Genomic DNA, 16,764 nt, shown 5'->3' on the forward strand with positions numbered 1-16,764 from the left:
CGGCCGTGTCTGCGCTCGAGGCTCGAGGGGCGAGGGCCGGCCCACACCCCACCTGCCGCCCGGAGAATCGGCGTTACCTGCGAGCCTGGGTGAGGGAGCTTCTGTACAAGCGGCCTGGGGCCCTCCGAGGTCAGGCCGGGGCCCTCCGAGGTCAGGCCGGGGCCTTCAGAGGTCAGGCCGGGGCCCTCCGAGGTCAGGCCGGGGCCTTCCGAGGTCAGGCCGGGGCCCTCCGAGGTCAGGCCGGGGCCCTCCGAGGTCAGATCGGGGCCCTACGGGGTCAGGCCGGGGCCCTCCGAGGTCAGGCTGGGGCCCTCCGAGGTCAGACCGGGGCCCTACGGGGTCAGGCCGGGGCCCTCCGAGGTCAGACCGGGGCCCTCTGAGGTCAGACCGGGGCCCTACGGGGTCAGGCCGGGGCCCTCCGAGGTCAGACCGGGGCCCTCCGAGGTCAGACCGGGGCCCTACGGGGTCAGGCCGGGGCCCTCCGAGGTCAGGCCGGGGCCCTCCGAGGTCAGATCGGGGCCCTACCGGGTCAGGCCGGGGCCCTCCGAGGTCAGGCTGGGGCCCTCCGAGGTCAGACCGGGGCCCTACGGGGTCAGGCCGGGGCCCTCCGAGGTCAGACCGGGGCCCTCAGAGGTCAGGCCGGGGCCCTCCGAGGTCAGACCGGGGCCCTCCGAGGTCAGGCCGGGCCCTCCGAGGTCAGGCCGGGGCCCTCCGAGGTCAGGCCGGGTCCGGCCTCCTTTCCCCAGCTCTGCTCCGAGGCGAGGAGCGGGGACTGCAGCTGCCTGCACTCCCTCCCCGGGAGCTCCCACTGGGCACGAGAGCAGCGAGGCGACGGGTCGGTGCGGAAGGAGCATCAGGAGGAGGAGGACTTGCGGGTCCGGGACGCCTGTGTCCAGTTCCGCCCGAGGGGTGGGGCCGCCCGGGAGGCGCATCCTTGGGCTGATGTTGGGGCTTCGCTACACGGAACATGCACCCCTTATGTGCTCTAAGCACGCAGTGCAGGGGCACTGAGGACGTCCACATGGTTGTACGACCGATTTCCAAAGCTTTCATCTTGCAGAGCCATAGCCCTCTGGGTCACCCTTAACAAGGAGGCCGGCCGCACGGTGGGAGCTGAGCGGCTGACACGGACGCGGCCTGGGAGGCGGCCTGTCCGCCCGTCTGCCCGTCCGCCCGTCCGCCCGTCTGCCCGACCCGGGGACTGAGCTGACCACCTCTCGCTGGTGAAGTTTCATGCTGGGTGCAGGGCCGTGGGGGAGAGCAGAGGCCAGTCCGGGCCTTAGCTTCCTCGGCGGTAATAGGCGGGTTGGGTTAGATCATCTACCCCCCTCCCCCAAAACGCCCCGCCTGTGGGCAGGGAAGGCTGTTGGGCAGCACAAAGTAGGTGGACATCCATCCCCACGAGTGAGTTCTGATGGGCGTCTGCTGTTTGCTCAGCACGGCGACCCTGAGGCCAGGTGGGGCTGGCTCAGATGGCGGCCGTGGCTCAGATGGCGGCCGTGGCTCAGATGGCGGCCGTGGCTCAGGCGGCCGTGGCCCAGGCCACACGCCCGCTCAGTGGCCACATTCTTTGGGCGAGTGTCTTCACTTCTTTGTGCCTCGGCTTCCCCGTGTGTACAATGGGGTATTAACACCCCGCGGGCAAGCGAAACGCTGTGGGTGGAGGTGCTAACGTGCCGGGCGTGTGGAAATGGCTCACCACACGTTAGCTTGCTGGGGCTCTGCGGGTCAGGTGCACATGATGAGGAACTCGGTGGTGGTCAGCAAGGTGTCCGTGTGGACCTGCTCGGTGCGGCCAGAGGCGTTGGGATTGAACGCCTCGGCATCTGTCTGGCAGTAACGTCTGGCCGGGGCGCGTGGGGTTCTGGGGTCTTGTCTCGCCCAGAAGGCATGGGAGTGGCTGCTTCCGGGCACTCACGCCCAGTGGCCCCGACACTTGGCTCAAGCACCTGGCAGGTGGTTTTCAGTTTGGGACTCTGTACGGTCGGTAGCAGGGTGTCCACTCTGACCAGGGCAGCTCATGTTCTAAGCAAGACAAACCAGTTTAAGATCCATGCGAGCAGACCGAGCAGTGACAGCATCCGGGTCCTCTCTTCCGGAAAACCTCCCTGAACTGCAGCCATGTTGTCTATTCTCTCTGCTCCCTGGAGTGCGCCTGTCCCCCGGCGCAGGAGCCGCTCGGCCCCTGGCTCAGGCGGCCAGGGAGCCTCTGGCTGTGGTCGTGCCGCAGCCTCAGCTTCCTCGCGGGCACCCAGCTTTGCAGAAAGACAAAAATGGGCAGTCCAGAGCCCACGCCACTATCGCAACAGCTGTAGGCATTGGGTTCCTAGAAAAAGGGGCCAGAAAGTGGGAATGGCCTAGACCCAACTCCCCCGTCACCGGACGGTCTGACTGCACGCGTGTGTCCTGCACAGCGGGCCGCAGTGTGCCCGGGGGCCGCAGTGTGCCCGGGGGCCGCAGTGTGCCTGGGGGCCGCAGTGTGCCCGGCGGCCGCAGTGTGCCCGGGGGCCGCAGTGTGCCCGGCGGCCGCAGTGTGCCCGGGGGCCGCAGTGTGCCCAGAGGCCGCAGTGTGCCCGGGGGCCGCAGTGTGCCCGGCGGCCGCAGTGTGCCCGGGGGCCGCAGTGTGCCCGGCGACCGCAGTGTGCCCGGCGACCACAGTGTGCCCGGCGACCGCAGTGTGCCCGGGGGCCGCAGTGTGCCCGGCGACCACAGTGTGCCCGGCGGCCGCAGTGTGCCCGGGGGCCGCAGTGTGCCCGGGGGCCGCAGTGTGCCCGGCGGCCGCAGTGTGCCCGGGGGCCGCAGTGTGCCCGGGGGCCGCAGTGTGCCCGGCGGCCGCAGTGTGCCCGGGGGCCGCAGTGTGCCCGGCGGCCGCAGTGTGCCCGGGGGCCGCAGTGTGCCCGGCGACCGCAGTGTGCCCGGGGGCCGCAGTGTGCCCGGGGGCCGCAGTGTGCCCGGGGGCCGCAGTGTGCCCGGCGACCGCAGTGTGCCCGGCGGCCGCAGTGTGCCCGGGGGCCGCAGTGTGCCCGGCGACCGCAGTGTGCCCGGGGGCCGCAGTGTGCCCGGGGGCCGCAGTGTGCCCGGCGACCGCAGTGTGCCCGGCGGCCGCAGTGTGCCCGGGGGCCGCAGTGTGCCCGGCGGCCGCAGTGTGCCCGGGGGCCGCAGTGTGCCCGGCGGCCGCAGTGTGCCCGGGGGCCGCAGTGTGCCCGGGGGCCGCAGTGTGCCCAGAGGCCGCAGTGTGCCCGGGGGCCGCAGTGTGCCCGGCGGCCGCAGTGTGCCCGGGGGCCGCAGTGTGCCCGGCGACCGCAGTGTGCCCGGCGACCACAGTGTGCCCGGCGACCGCAGTGTGCCCGGGGGCCGCAGTGTGCCCGGCGACCGCAGTGTGCCCGGGGGCCGCAGTGTGCCTGGGGGCCGCAGTGTGCCCGGCGGCCGCAGTGTGCCCGGGGGCCGCAGTGTGCCCGGCGGCCGCAGTGTGCCCGGGGGCCGCAGTGTGCCCAGAGGCCGCAGTGTGCCCGGGGGCCGCAGTGTGCCCGGCGGCCGCAGTGTGCCCGGGGGCCGCAGTGTGCCCGGCGACCGCAGTGTGCCCGGCGACCACAGTGTGCCCGGCGACCGCAGTGTGCCCGGGGGCCGCAGTGTGCCCAGCGACCACAGTGTGCCCGGCGGCCGCAGTGTGCCCGGGGGCCGCAGTGTGCCCGGGGGCCGCAGTGTGCCCGGCGGCCGCAGTGTGCCCGGGGGCCGCAGTGTGCCCGGGGGCCGCAGTGTGCCCGGCGGCCGCAGTGTGCCCGGGGGCCGCAGTGTGCCCGGGGGCCGCAGTGTGCCCGGCGACCGCAGTGTGCCCGGGGGCCGCAGTGTGCCCGGCGACCGCAGTGTGCCCGGCGGCCGCAGTGTGCCCGGGGGCCGCAGTGTGCCCGGCGACCGCAGTGTGCCCGGCGGCCGCAGTGTGCCCGGGGGCCGCAGTGTGCCCGGCGGCCGCAGTGTGCCCGGGGGCCGCAGTGTGCCCGGCGGCCGCAGTGTGCCCGGGGGCCGCAGTGTGCCCGGGGGCCGCAGTGTGCCCAGAGGCCGCAGTGTGCCCGGGGGCCGCAGTGTGCCCGGCGGCCGCAGTGTGCCCGGGGGCCGCAGTGTGCCCGGCGACCGCAGTGTGCCCGGCGACCACAGTGTGCCCGGCGACCGCAGTGTGCCCGGGGGCCGCAGTGTGCCCGGCGACCACAGTGTGCCCGGCGGCCGCAGTGTGCCCGGGGGCCGCAGTGTGCCCGGCGACCGCAGTGTGCCCGGTGACCGCAGTGTGCCCGGCGGCCGCAGTGTGCCCGGGGGCCGCAGTGTGCCCGGCGGCCGCAGTGTGCCCGGCGACCGCAGTGTGCCCGGGGGCCGCAGTGTGCCCGGCGGCCGCAGTGTGCCCGGGGGCCGCAGTGTGCCCGGGGGCCGCAGTGTGCCCGGCGACCGCAGTGTGCCCGGCGGCCGCAGTGTGCCCGGGGGCCGCAGTGTGCCCGGCGACCGCAGTGTGCCCGGGGGCCGCAGTGTGCCCGGGGGCCGCAGTGTGCCCGGAGGCAGCAGTGTGCCCGGGGGCCGCAGTGTGCCCGGAGGCAGCAGTGTGCCCGGGGGCCGCAGTGTGCCCGGAGGCAGCAGTGTGCCCGGGGGCCGCAGTGTGCCCGGCGGCCGCAGTGTGCCCGGCGGCCGCAGTGTGCCCGGGGGCCGCAGTGTGCCCGGGGGCCGCAGTGTGCCCGGAGGCATGCCGCGCTCCCGCTGCCGTGCATGGCTCTCCCTGCACCAGGGCTTTACGGCCATCGCTGGTGCCTTTCATCTCCAGGGCACGTTCCCTTTTCTTTTTTAAGATCGTGAGCTTAGAGCAGGGTTTTCGTGTATTCATCGGGCTCATGGTATTTCCAAGAAGGATTTGCTAGGGCAGTTTATGGGTATGGGTCTGCACTGAGGCACCGAAAAGCTAGGTGGGCACAGGGGCGGCTAGAGGCACAGTGGTGGGAGGAGGTGAGCACTGGACCAGGAATCGAGAGATCGGCCCCAGGCGGATGGGGAGCCGCTCTCGCCTCAGCTTCCTCATAGGTCACGTAAGTGCTGGGTTCACTAATCTTGTGAAGGATGGTGCGGGCGGAGCTCAGGTGCCTCTAGGTCAGTGGTTCTCAACCTTCCTAATGCCGCGACCCTTTAATACAGTTCCTCATGTTGTGGTGACCCCCAACCATAAAAGTATTCTCGTTGCTACTTCATAACTGTAATTTTGCTACTGTTATGAATCGTAATGTAAATATCTGATATGCAGGATGTATTTTCATTGTTACAAATTGAACATAATTAAAGCATAGTGATTAATCATAAAAACAATATGTAATTATATATGTGTTTTCTGATGGTCTTAGGCAACCCCTGTGAAAGGGTTGTTCGACCCCCAAAGGGGTCACAACCCACAGGTTGAGAACCGCTGCTCTAGGCGCTTCTAATCCCTTCTGAAGTCTCTACTGTGTGCTTAGCCCAGCTGCTCGTCCTGTGGGTGGTTTGCTAATCGTCTGTAAAAGTGTGCGTCCCTGAGATCACCCTGGCCTGTGACACTGTGCGGGCCTCGTGTGTCAGGATGTTTTTCCATCATGAGTGTCACGCACAGCGAGCGCCCACCGTCAGTCGCGGCAACTTCCGAGGCGGGCGATGGGCACGTGGCACGCTGAGTCCTGCGGGGGACGGGCGCCCCGGGCTGCTGCTTCCTGCTGCTGAGGCAGAGGAGCTCCGGGCAGCCGCCATCTGCCTGTGTCTTCTGGCTGTAACGTGGGCCCTGCTCGGGGCATTTGACTTTCTCACTGACGGACACGGACACGGGACTCAGCCTCTCACAGCACCGTTCTCTCCCGCGACTTCCCCGCGCCACGCCCTCTGCCTGCCCTGGCCGCCGCGGCCCGTGGGACAGCAGAGCCTCGCTGTGCCTTTAGAACACGCAAGCAGGTGCTCCTCCTGCCCCTTCCTCCCCACCCCACAGAGCTGGGAGCACCCCCTGACCTCGGCCGTTGTCGTGCAGGTGTTAAGCCCCACTTACAAGCAGAGAAATGAAGACTTCAGAAAGCTCTTTAAGCAACTTCCAGACTCGGAGCGCCTCATTGTGGGTGAGCGGGTGACTGGGTTGGGGGCGGGGGGGGGGGGGCGGGCAGGAAGGAGGTCGGGGGGCTCTGGGACCTCACACGGCTGCTTCTGTCTAGAGATTCCCAAGTAAGAGCCAAGGCCAGTGAGAAAGCCTGTCTGGGAACAGGGAGAGGGGTGCCCAGAGCGCTGGCCCCGGCTGAGCACCGCGGGTGGTGCCTCAGAGAGAGCTGACCTGGAGGACTGGCTCCACCCTCACCCCGCAGATGGTCGGCGGCGAAGGGAGGGTGCTTGTGGGTTGGAGCGGGGCATTCGGGATTGTATAGGCCAGTGGTCGGCAAACTCATTAGTCAACAGAGTCAAGTATCAACAGTACAACGATTGAAATTTCTTTTGGGAGCCAAATTTTTTAAACGTAAACTATATAGGTAGGTACATTGTTATTAACTTAATTAGGGTACTCCGAAGGCTCAGGAAGAGCCACACTCAAGGGGCCAAAGAGCCGCATGTGGCTCGTGAGCCACAGTTTGCCGACCACGGGTATAGGCCTTTCTGCCACCTCTCATGCCAGCCATTCCTCTGCCTGCAGGCAGTGGTGTGTCTCACGGCCTTCCTTTTCCCGAGGATGAGATGCTAGGGACTCCTTGGCACTAGTTCAGACCTGGTCAGTGTAGGCAGGTCCCCCACCCCCCGTGCGGGGAGAGCAGGCAATCGTGGGAAGTGCTTCCAGAATCTGAGCCCCCCTCCCCCCCACAGATTACTCCTGCGCACTCCAAAGAGACATTCTCCTTCAGGGCCGACTCTACCTCTCGGAAAACTGGATCTGCTTCTACAGCAACATCTTCCGCTGGGAAACTCTGGTAAAGACGGGCCTGCTCCCGCGGGCGGTCCCCTGGGCTGGGCTCAGCGAGCGGCCCCCACTCGTCCCTCTGCGGACTGCTGCTCTGCCCAGCCGTGTGCAACTAACAAAGCACGGGCCTGCGTCTTCAAGGCCAGATCTCTCCCCTCCTACCCTCTTGGGTGTGGAAAGAGTGTTGAGAGGATTTGGCAATAGTCGATGCAGAGGCAGGCGAGTGGGGTAAAGGGCCTTTGGCCTTGGGCCCGGACCTGGCTTGCGCACTTTCTGGATTCCACTACTAATTAGCCGTGTGGTTTTAGGCGCATCCTTTACTCTTCCTTTGCCTCTCTCTCCTCACTTGTAAAATAAGATGGGAAAAGATAAACCAGCTAACTGGGCCCTAACCGGTTTGGCTCAGTGGATAGAGCATCGGCCTGCGGACTGAAGGGTCCCAGGTTCGATTCCAGGCAAGGGCATGTACCTTAGTTGCGGGCACATCCCCAGTAGGAGATGTGCAGGAGGTAGCTGATCGATGTCTCTCTCTCATCGATGTTTCTAACTCTCTATCCCCCTCTCCCTTCCTCTCTGTAAAAAATGAATAAAAATATATTTAAAAATAATAATAATTAAAAAAAATAAACCAGCTGACGTGTACGGTCTCCGCGGTGCCATGCTCTGTGTCTGAGTGGCACCGTGCTGGCACCAGCACATTTGTCAGGCTGTGAGCAGGAGAAGCGAAGGTCCCTGGACCGAGAGTCCAGGCCCCTGTGGCTCTGGGCAAGGCGTGGCCCCACCTGGCCCTGTGGCCTCTGAACGCAGGGTCTACACCAGATGACCTCTGAGGAGGTTTAGAAACGTAGACGGGTCCGTTTCCTCTGTCTGAGCGGGTGCCGGGTGAACGCCCTTCGCTGTCTTAATGCCTCTCTGCTTCTTCTCGGTTGTCTGTCCCTGTGGGAATACCAGCTGACTGTCCGTTTAAAAGACATCTGCTCCATGACTAAAGAGAAGACAGCTCGCCTCATCCCCAACGCCATCCAAGTTTGCACTGACTCAGAAAAGGTAAGCGGAGTCTCACCCTGGACTTGACTCCCCTCCCTAAGCCCCAGCCCCCAGCTTCTGTGTTTCTGCCCTTCGGCTGCATTGATGGGGAGGCTGCGGGCTGGGGTGTGAGGCGGGGAGGGATGCGGCTGCAGAACTGCCTCCAGGGGGACAGGGTGTTTGGGACGCTGAGGAAGGAGGGCCAGGACACTGGACCTGGAGCCAGGAAGCCTGAGTTCGAGTCCTGCGACCATAGGCAGATGTGTAGCCCTGTAGCCTCGGCTATCTCGGGTGTAAAAGGAGCCAGCAGGACCATTTTAGATACAGAGTCTTGAAAGGACATCACACATTTGAAAACACGAAGTTGTAAAGCACAAAGCAAATGTCAGTTGTCATTGTGTATCAGCAGAGCTCCCGGAGGGCACGAGGAGTCTGATGGAAAGGAATTGTCCTGTGGGTGCGGGGAAACGTGGAAGATGAAACTTAGGGCAGAGAAGTACTAGGACCGTGACTGCCCCCTTTGGGGGCGGGGGTGCACTCGGTTCCTGCCCATCACAGGGCAGCTCAGTGACAGGAACGTCAGGGCCAGGTAGCTGTTGGTGTGAATTCTGTTTCTGGCACGAATCAGCCTTGTGAGTATAGAGGTCACCCAGCTTCACAGCTGTTTCTCTTTATTAGGTACTAGTGCCCCGGTGCACAGATTTGTGCACATGGAAAGGAAATTAATTAGAGGATGGCTGGCGGGGCAGGACTGGGTGAGAAGGGCCGGACATGCCCTGGAGCCAACTCCCGCAGTCCCTCCCCGGCCTACCCCACCTGGGGAGGCGCTGCAGCTCATAGGGCATCTATGGAGTGAGCAGGTCCCTCCAGCAGGTGGGGTACCTCAGCCTGGCCTACAGGGATCGGGCCAAAACTGGCTCCCGGACATCCCAAGGGGTCCCGGAGTGCCAGAGGGCAGTTCTCTGGTGACGTACCCAGAATCGGGCTCCCTCCTCTCTGGTTCCAGGTGCGTCACCCGAGAACCACCGCTGCCAAGTCACCGCAGCTCAGCAGCTTCTGCGTTGAGCGTCTGGCCCCTGGTGGTCATTGTGCGTCATAGCTACCGGTCGGACGGTTGCTTAGCCTTTTATATATGTAGATTAGCACTTAGGTTTATTTCCCAAGGCTTTTGCATGGTGTAAATAAAGCAACATCTGTGAGGCACCTAGAATGTGTTCAGACAAATCTGGTTTTGTCTGGCTTCCCGCATGTCATAAGGCTCCCACTGATGCGTATGCTCCGTGAGAGAAGGGGTCTCCTCCCGTGTTGTTTGCTATCGTTCCCCAAGCGTGTGGGATGGTGCCGGGCACATGCTCACCCTGAACGCCCTGTTGAGTGACTGAATGAAACGGGGAGGGGATTGTCTTCCCTTCCCCTTTAGGCTAGTTCACAGCTCCCCTCGCCCAGTGCAGCCAGTAAGGGAAGCAAGTGTTCCATGGAGATGAGAGCTTTGAACAGGAAGGGGAGATGAGGGGAGCGGGTGACCCGAAGGCCTCGGGGACAGTGGGGGCCGGAATCGCGGGGCCTGAGCGCCGTAGCTGAGGCTGGAACCGGTGGCTCTCTCACAGGAAGGAGCAGCCTGTCTTCGTGCCTGTGGGGCGGTAACCTTCACTCACATTTCTGCCGTTTCCTTGCATCCAGCACTTTTTCACGTCGTTCGGGGCCCGGGACAGGACGTACATGATGATGTTCCGGCTGTGGCAGAACGCGCTCCTCGAGAAGGTGAGCACTGCCCAGCTCCGCCCTGAGCCCAGGACCCGCTCCCACTTGCATGCCCTCCCCTCGGCGTGGGCCCTGTGGAGGGGCTGCTCTTTACCGGGGCGCCGGCCGCTCCCAGAGGCCCAGGTTTCCTCGTGGTCCGGGAAGTCCCCCAGACGTTCTCACAGGTGATGTCACCTGAGTCCTGGAAGTCGCCTGCCTCCCAGGGCCTGCTGCCTGGCCGGGGCCCTCCGGGATTTGTTCCTGTCGGGTGTGATAAGGCACAGATACGTGGAAGTGACTCTGAGTTTTATACTCACACATCTGCCCCCGGGGCAGAAGCGCGTCAGGCCACGCAGCCTCTGGGAAAGCGCAGGGGGTCGGGAGGCAGAGCCTGGGGAGCATGGGTGGGGCCTGAGCCTGTGAGGTTTTCCCAGGAAGGAATGGGGGAGGCTCGGGTGACAGGCCAAGCACACTTAGGATTGGATAGTTGGAACAATTGAGCAGGGCGTGGGGTATGGAGACTGCCTCTAGCTGCCTGGCACGCGTCCCTGGGGTAATGAGGGCAGGGGAATACGGGTGTGGAGCATAAGAGCTAGATAAAGAAGTTGGTGGGGGTATGGGCTTCGGATTGGCTTGTTACACATGGAAGGTGTGCCCTTAGGCAAGTTTTCTAGTGCCAGGATGAGCTGACACTGGGAGGGGCAGGTGCTCCCCGGTCAGCAAGGCCTCAGATGCCAGAGCATCAAAAATATAGAAACCAGAGAAACAGTTATTGCAGCCCAGCTGACTACTCGAATGTTCGAAGGACACAGTGGAGACGCATAGATGAAGGTGTCATGGTGCAGCCCTTGGAGAACTCCCCAAGCCCGAGAAGGAGACATGAGAAAAGATTATGTGATTATAGTTATACTAGAGGCCCGGTGCACAAAAATTTGTGCACTCGGGGGGAAGAGGGGGTCCCTCAGCCTGGCCTGTGCCCTCTTGCAGTCTGGGACCCCTCGGGAGATAACGACCTGCTGGCTTAGGCCTGCTCCCGGGTGGCAGAGGGCAGTCCCAATCCCTAGGTGCAGCCCCTGGTTGAGCTCAGAGCAGAGCTGATTGGGGAGTTGGGGCGCCGCCCCCTGTCATGCACAGAGCAGGGCAGATTAGGAGGTTGCGATGCCACCCTCAATCACGCTCAGGGTAGGGCCGATTGGGGGGTTGTGGCGCCACCCCCTGTCACGCACAGAGCAGGGCCCATCAGGGGGTTGGGGAGCTCCCCCCTGTCACGCACAGAGGAGGGCCCATCAGGGGGTTGAGGAGCTCCCCCCTGTCACTCACAGAGTAGGGCCGATAGGGGAGTTGGGGCACCGCCCCCTGTCACACACAGAGCAAGGCGGATCAGGGGGTTGGGGCGCCGCCACTGTCACACTCAGGGCAGGGCCGATGGGGAGGTCATGGCTCTACCCTGTCACACACAGAGCAGGGCCCATGGGCGGGGGGGGCGGGGGGGGAGGGTTGGGGCGCCGCACCCTGTCACACACAGAGCAGGGCCGATCAGGGGGTTGGGGCACCGCACCCTGTCACACACAGAGCCGCAGGGCGATCAGGGGGTTGGGGAGCTCCCCCGTATCAGGCACAGAGCAGGGCTAATCAGGAGGTTGGGGCACCTTCCCCTGTCACGAACAGAGCAGGGCGGATAGGGAGGTTGTGGCCCCGCCCCCTGTCACACACAGAGCCGCAGGGCGATCAGGGGGTTTGGGCGCTGCTCCCTGTCACACTGATCCCGGTGACGGGAGGCCTCTCAGCTCCGCTGATCCCGGTGCTGGGAGGCATATTACCCTTTTACTATATAGGATAGAGGCCTGGTGTATGGGTGGGGCTGGCTGGTTTGCCCTGAAGGGTGTCCTGGATCAGGGTGGGGGTCCCCACTGGGGTGCATGGCCAGCCTGGGTGAGGGGATGATGGCTGTTTGCAGCTGGTCACACACCTTTCAGGGTGGGGGTCCCCACTGGGGTGCCTGGCCAGTCTGGGTGAGGGGCTGAGGGCTGAAGCTCCCAACTGCTCCTTTTTTTTCTTTTTTGTTTTATTCTGGGCCAACTTTAGCTCTGAGGCTTGGCTCCAGCTCTGAGGCCTCTGCTGCTGAAAGCAGGTATCTGGTTTGTTTGGGTTCTATAATCGAAACAACATATAACTCCAGCTCTGAGATCCCAGCTCGCTGAAAGCAGGTTTCTGGGGTTTTGTTTAGCTTGTATATTTGTTGCAATGTTTCAAACTGCAGGCTCAGAGGCCGGCAAAGCAGGCAGGGAACGTTGGTTTCCTCTGTCACTAAAGCAAGCAAGCCCCATGTTAGTTTCAAGCTGCCTGGCTGCCGGCTGCCATCTTGGCTGGCAGTTAATTTGCATATCTCGCTGATTAGCCAATGGGAAGGGTAGCGGCTGTACCCGAAGTACCCTGTTTCTCTTTTATTAGATAGGATTGTCTGTGACATAACTAAGTATAGGAGTGTATCTGCCTTGGCGGTAGCCCAAACTTACTACTATTTAAAGACCTTTGGGGGTCGAACGACCCTTTCACAGGGGTCCCCTAAGACCATCGGAAAACACACATATAATTACAGTGGGGCCTTGACTTACGAGTGTCCCGACTAACGAGTTTTTTGAGATACCAGCTGTCTCTTGGCCGATTTTTTGCGTTGAGTTGACAGAGTAATTTGAGTTAACGAGCTCCTTAACGAGCTCGAGCACGGTCTGGGAACGAATTAAACTCGTAAGTCAAGGCCCCACTGTACATATTGCTTTTGTGATTAATCACTATGCTTTAATTATGTTCAATTTGTAACAATGAAATTGGGGGTCACCACAACATGAGGAACTGTATTAAAGGGTCACGGCATTAGGAAGGTTGAGAACCACTGATTTAAAGGATAGTGAGTAGATTTATCATGTAGAGTTTCTTCCAACCCAAAGGCTGTTCAGCCCTGTATGAGTCCTGTAACTTATTTGGTCTGAGCTCTCTGCCTTTATTAGCCATCAGTAATGGTAAAGCGATAGCGAGTTTGAGTCTCCAGGGCAGGTTTGAATTTTCTGTTCACAATTACTGTCATTTCTACGGGAGACAGGTCATCCATGTGGCTCACTGACGTTCTAACCGAATGGCTGTAAGCTTTCTGCCTCATGAACAGGGTCTCCCCGTGGCGCTTGTCCTGACGGTGGCAGACAAGCTGAGCCCCGTGGAGCTGGCCGGGGAAGGCTGCATGGAGGAGGCGAATTGTTAAGAAGGGCAGAGAGGTAGATGTGGCCCAGGCAGGGTTAATGGTAGACATAAGGCCAGAGAGAGGAGGAGGAGGCCCAGGTAAAGGAGAAGGCCTCCCTCTGGCGCTGTGAGAGCCAGCACAGAGCTGTCCTCCACCTCCCCCACCCCCACCCCCCCACACACACCTCTACCCTGTGGCTCACAGAGAGCCCTGCCTGTGTCGTCCTGGGCAGGTCTCTAGGCCCCTGGCTCAGGCACCCTCACAGCCCCTGCTTCTTAAACTCTGCCTTGAAGAGCACTGGGGTTCTTTATCACATCGTTGGTGGGAAACGTGCTGTAAGTTCGCCTCTGGAAGCAGAGGCGCATCACGCCAGGCAGGGCCACGGGGAAGCGTGGGCGGAGCCTGCGAGGCTTTCCCAGGGAGGAATGGGTGAGGCAGGGTAGGCCGGCCAAGCAGACTTGGGATTGGCTAGTTTGAGTAATTGAATAATTTTTAATGATGTTGACTGCTTCTGTTTTTCTTAGCGATCTTGCCCTCCTTTTTCATAGACTTATGCCCACCACCTCTTCCCCTCCTCCAACCCCAGGCGCATCCATGGTCTCCACCTCTGATCTTAGTTCTTTGAAAATCGGCTGCCTCTTTCCCAAATCTTTGAACTTCATGAGCGCTAACTTTTCTTAGGATCGTGCTTTTGAGGAGGAAATGGAGACACCCAGAGAAATAGAAAAACTGGAACTGGTACCTGGGGCTGAGGGCAAACTGGTTCTACTGAAGAATAAAGAAGGAAGGATTGAGGTGGCCAGGAGAGGGCAGCGACCTTTGGGGCCCCTTAAACTCCGAGAAGCCTCCTGTGGCTTCTTTCTGGCCACGGGAGCGGCCCCGCCCTGCAGGGCCACCTCTGAGGCCGCCTGGCTCTCGGACGTGGCCCAGCAGGGTGTGCCTGGCGCTGTCAGTGCAGATTTCTGCAGCGTCAGGGAGGCTGGCTCAGAGGGTCTCTGCCGCGCATCCCACGTCCAGATCAGAAGCCCTGTGGTCACCCTGGCCCACGGGGACCCCAGTTCATGCTGCGTAACGATGAGCCCCCTCCAGAGGAGCCGAGAGCGGACAGTGACCGTCCTCACGGGCCGTGGTCCCTGTGGACCGGAGTTGTGTGAACAGGCCCAGTCCCGGCTGCGATAAAAGACATCGTCTTGGGCAGAAGAGCGGGGTCTTGAGATCCTGCGAGGCGGGCCGGGGAGGTGCCGAGGCGGTCATGGAGGCCTGGCTCTCTCAGTCCAGCCAGGGGGAACCCTCGGAGACCAGCTCACTTGGCGCCTCCGTGGGGAGGGTCCCAGGAGGCAGGTCCCAGGAGGCGGACCAGTGTCCCTATTGTCCCTGCAGCCGCTGTGCCCCAAGGAGCTCTGGCACTTCGTCCACCAGTGCTACGGGAGCGAGCTGGGCCTGACCAGCGACGACGAGGACTACGTGCCCCCCAGTGACGACTTCAACACGATGGGGTGAGAGGGGCGGCTGCCCAGGGAGCCTTTCCCCGAGGGGCGAGGACAGCAGTGAGGGCCGCGGTGGGGATGGCACCTCAGGCAACCCCAAAGGACAAAGGACGTGAGGGGCGACCCAGGAGTTGCCTCTGGGAAGGCCTTCCTCTGGGGGGGCGGGGGAGCAGGAGCTGGCGCTGGGCGGGTGGGAAAAAGGGCAAATGGGAGAGGCCGGGTCGGAGTCAGCAGGCAGGTTCGCGGGGCCTTTGGGCCAACGTGACGCTGTCTTTTACTCAGAGGCGGTGAGAAGGCTGTGAGCAGATCATTGATAATATCTGGCTTCACGTTTCGACAGGACCCCTCTGGCTCCTGGGTTGAATGGAGCAAAGAGGGCGCGCGGACTGGCTGGGAGGCTGCTGAGGCATTGAGGTCATTTAGAGGGGACGTGAGGGGGGTTGGACCAGGAGGTGACAGCGGGAATGGGAAGGAGCGGTCAGTCTCTGAGTATATTTTGAAGGTAGGACCAGAAGGATGTTGCAGGATTTGCTGGTGGATCCAGAGGGAACCACGGTGGCTTTGCGTTTTCCTTGGCTTTACCAACTGGAAGGACAGAGTTGCTCCAAACCGAGGTGGGCAGGAATAGGGCAGCACGACTTCGGGGGGAAGGACGAAGCTTGGCTTCAGGCAACTTGAGTTTGAGAGGACTGCTGTCCAAGGGGAGGCACCCGCAGGCGCCTGCAGGTGCGGAATTCACTGGGGGTCTGGGCGAGGGACATCCCCGGGAGCACAGCGGGCAGCCCTGAGCTCGCTGACACCCAGGTGCCTGAGCGGGTGTAGGAAGGTCAAGAACGGGACCTAGAAATCCTGGCCGAGAGGAAGGAGCAGCTGAAGGAATCGTGGAAGAGCCTTCAGCGGGGTGGGAGGGACCTGGACTTTCGTGTGCTGGAAGCCACGGGAAGGAGCCTGTAAGGAGAAGGAGGTGTCCCTGTGTCGCATGCCGCTGGTGGTGAAGGAAGAGGGGCTGCAGAGTGACTCGGCGTGCTTGAGGTCTGGAGGCCGGCGGTAGTGAGAGGCACCGAGGAGGAGGAAGCCAGGAGCGCTGGGTGTGTGGTCCGGAGACCGGGCTCCGGGACGATTCCTGAGACCTGAGGGTGCTGTCACCCAGCTCCTGCGGCGTCTACTTGATTGTCTCTAAATGCACGTGGTGACTCGCTCAGACGCGCCCGGTGAGGTCGTGTGTAAGGTGTGGGTCCGATGTGGTGACGACGTCTCCCTTCTTCGGGGCATGTGGCAAGTCTGTGGTGACCCTGAGGGCGCCCACCTTTAGCTCAGGAGGGCTCCCCGCAGGTGCACAGGGCCAGGAAGTCGGCCAACTGTGACCTGGGCTCTGGACAGGACCCCACAGGCACTCGTGTCTGAGTTCTGTGCCCGTCACTGTGTGGGGAAGAGCATGTACGCTCAGAGCCCAGGTGTTCGATGCAAATGGTCAGGTTGGGATGGGATGCTGGGGGGAGGGGGAGAGGGAGGGATAGTTTAAGACAAACAGTGGTCCTACTTTAGAGATAAATCTAAAGGTGAGTTTGGAGCCAGAAAGTTTACTTGGTTTTGGGGGTATAAGGTGGGAAGGAGGTTTTAGGGGGGTCTTAGGGGGGGCGGGGGTAGTTGGAGGAGGATCAGGTGCAGAGCAGAGACGCAGGGAAGCCACCGTTTTGGATGGGTGGGTGGGTCTGGTTCTTAGAATAGCTTCGTCCCTGAGGTTAGCGTGGTTCGTGGTGCCTTTTTCAGCTACTGCGAGGAGATCCCTGTCGAAGAGAATGAAGTGAATGACAGCTCGTCCAAAAGCAGCATAGAGACCAAGCCGGATGCCAGTCCACAGCTGCCCAAGAAGTCGGTCACCAACAGCACGCTGACGTCCACCGCCAGCAGCGAAGCGCCCGTCTCGGTACGGTGAGCCCGCCGCCCCCCCTCCAGGGCCCGCGGTCCTCGCCGCGCTCGTGCAGGGGCAGGGGCCTGGGAGTGGGCAGAGGGCAGGGGTTGCACTGCAGCCAGCTATGCAAGGAGGCCCCCTGGAGAGACGGGCTTGCTCCACGGTGACGGGGTGGCCGGCACTAGTGCTGGGTTCTCGGTGTCTCCGGCAATGATTTTGTTTGGCTTCTGAGCAGATGAAAACCATCCAGGTTCACCGGGTGCACTTCGCTCTCCGCGGACGCCTAGCTCAGCCCCTCTGGGGGAGAGCTGTGCCGGTCTTGCTTTCACTGCCTTGATCTGAAGGCGAAGTTGTATGTGAATATAACACTACTAGAGGCCCGGTGCACGAAATTTGTGCACGGGTGTGGGGGGAGTCCCCTCAGCCCAGCCTGCACCCT

The 16,764-nt window shown here is 62.4% G+C and overlaps 1 protein-coding gene across 1 annotated transcript in view; it reads left to right on the forward strand.

The window, feature by feature from the left end:
- GRAMD1B (GRAM domain containing 1B) overlaps window positions 1-16,764 on the forward strand; it is a gene marked incomplete at its 5' end in the record, with an annotated part of 171,027 nt that overhangs the window by 135,545 nt on the left and 18,718 nt on the right. Inside the window, 6 exons of the mRNA XM_081113628.1 lie at window positions 6,017-6,101; window positions 6,832-6,935; window positions 7,877-7,972; window positions 9,632-9,712; window positions 14,307-14,422; window positions 16,184-16,340. Of these exons, the coding sequence (XP_080969754.1) occupies window positions 6,017-6,101; window positions 6,832-6,935; window positions 7,877-7,972; window positions 9,632-9,712; window positions 14,307-14,422; window positions 16,184-16,340 (639 nt within the window). The remainder of the gene's footprint in view (window positions 1-6,016; window positions 6,102-6,831; window positions 6,936-7,876; window positions 7,973-9,631; window positions 9,713-14,306; window positions 14,423-16,183; window positions 16,341-16,764) is intronic.

This window comes from Myotis nattereri (genome assembly GCF_964212035.1).
Source record: "Myotis nattereri genome assembly, chromosome: 19".
Taxonomy (NCBI): domain Eukaryota; kingdom Metazoa; phylum Chordata; class Mammalia; order Chiroptera; family Vespertilionidae; genus Myotis; species Myotis nattereri.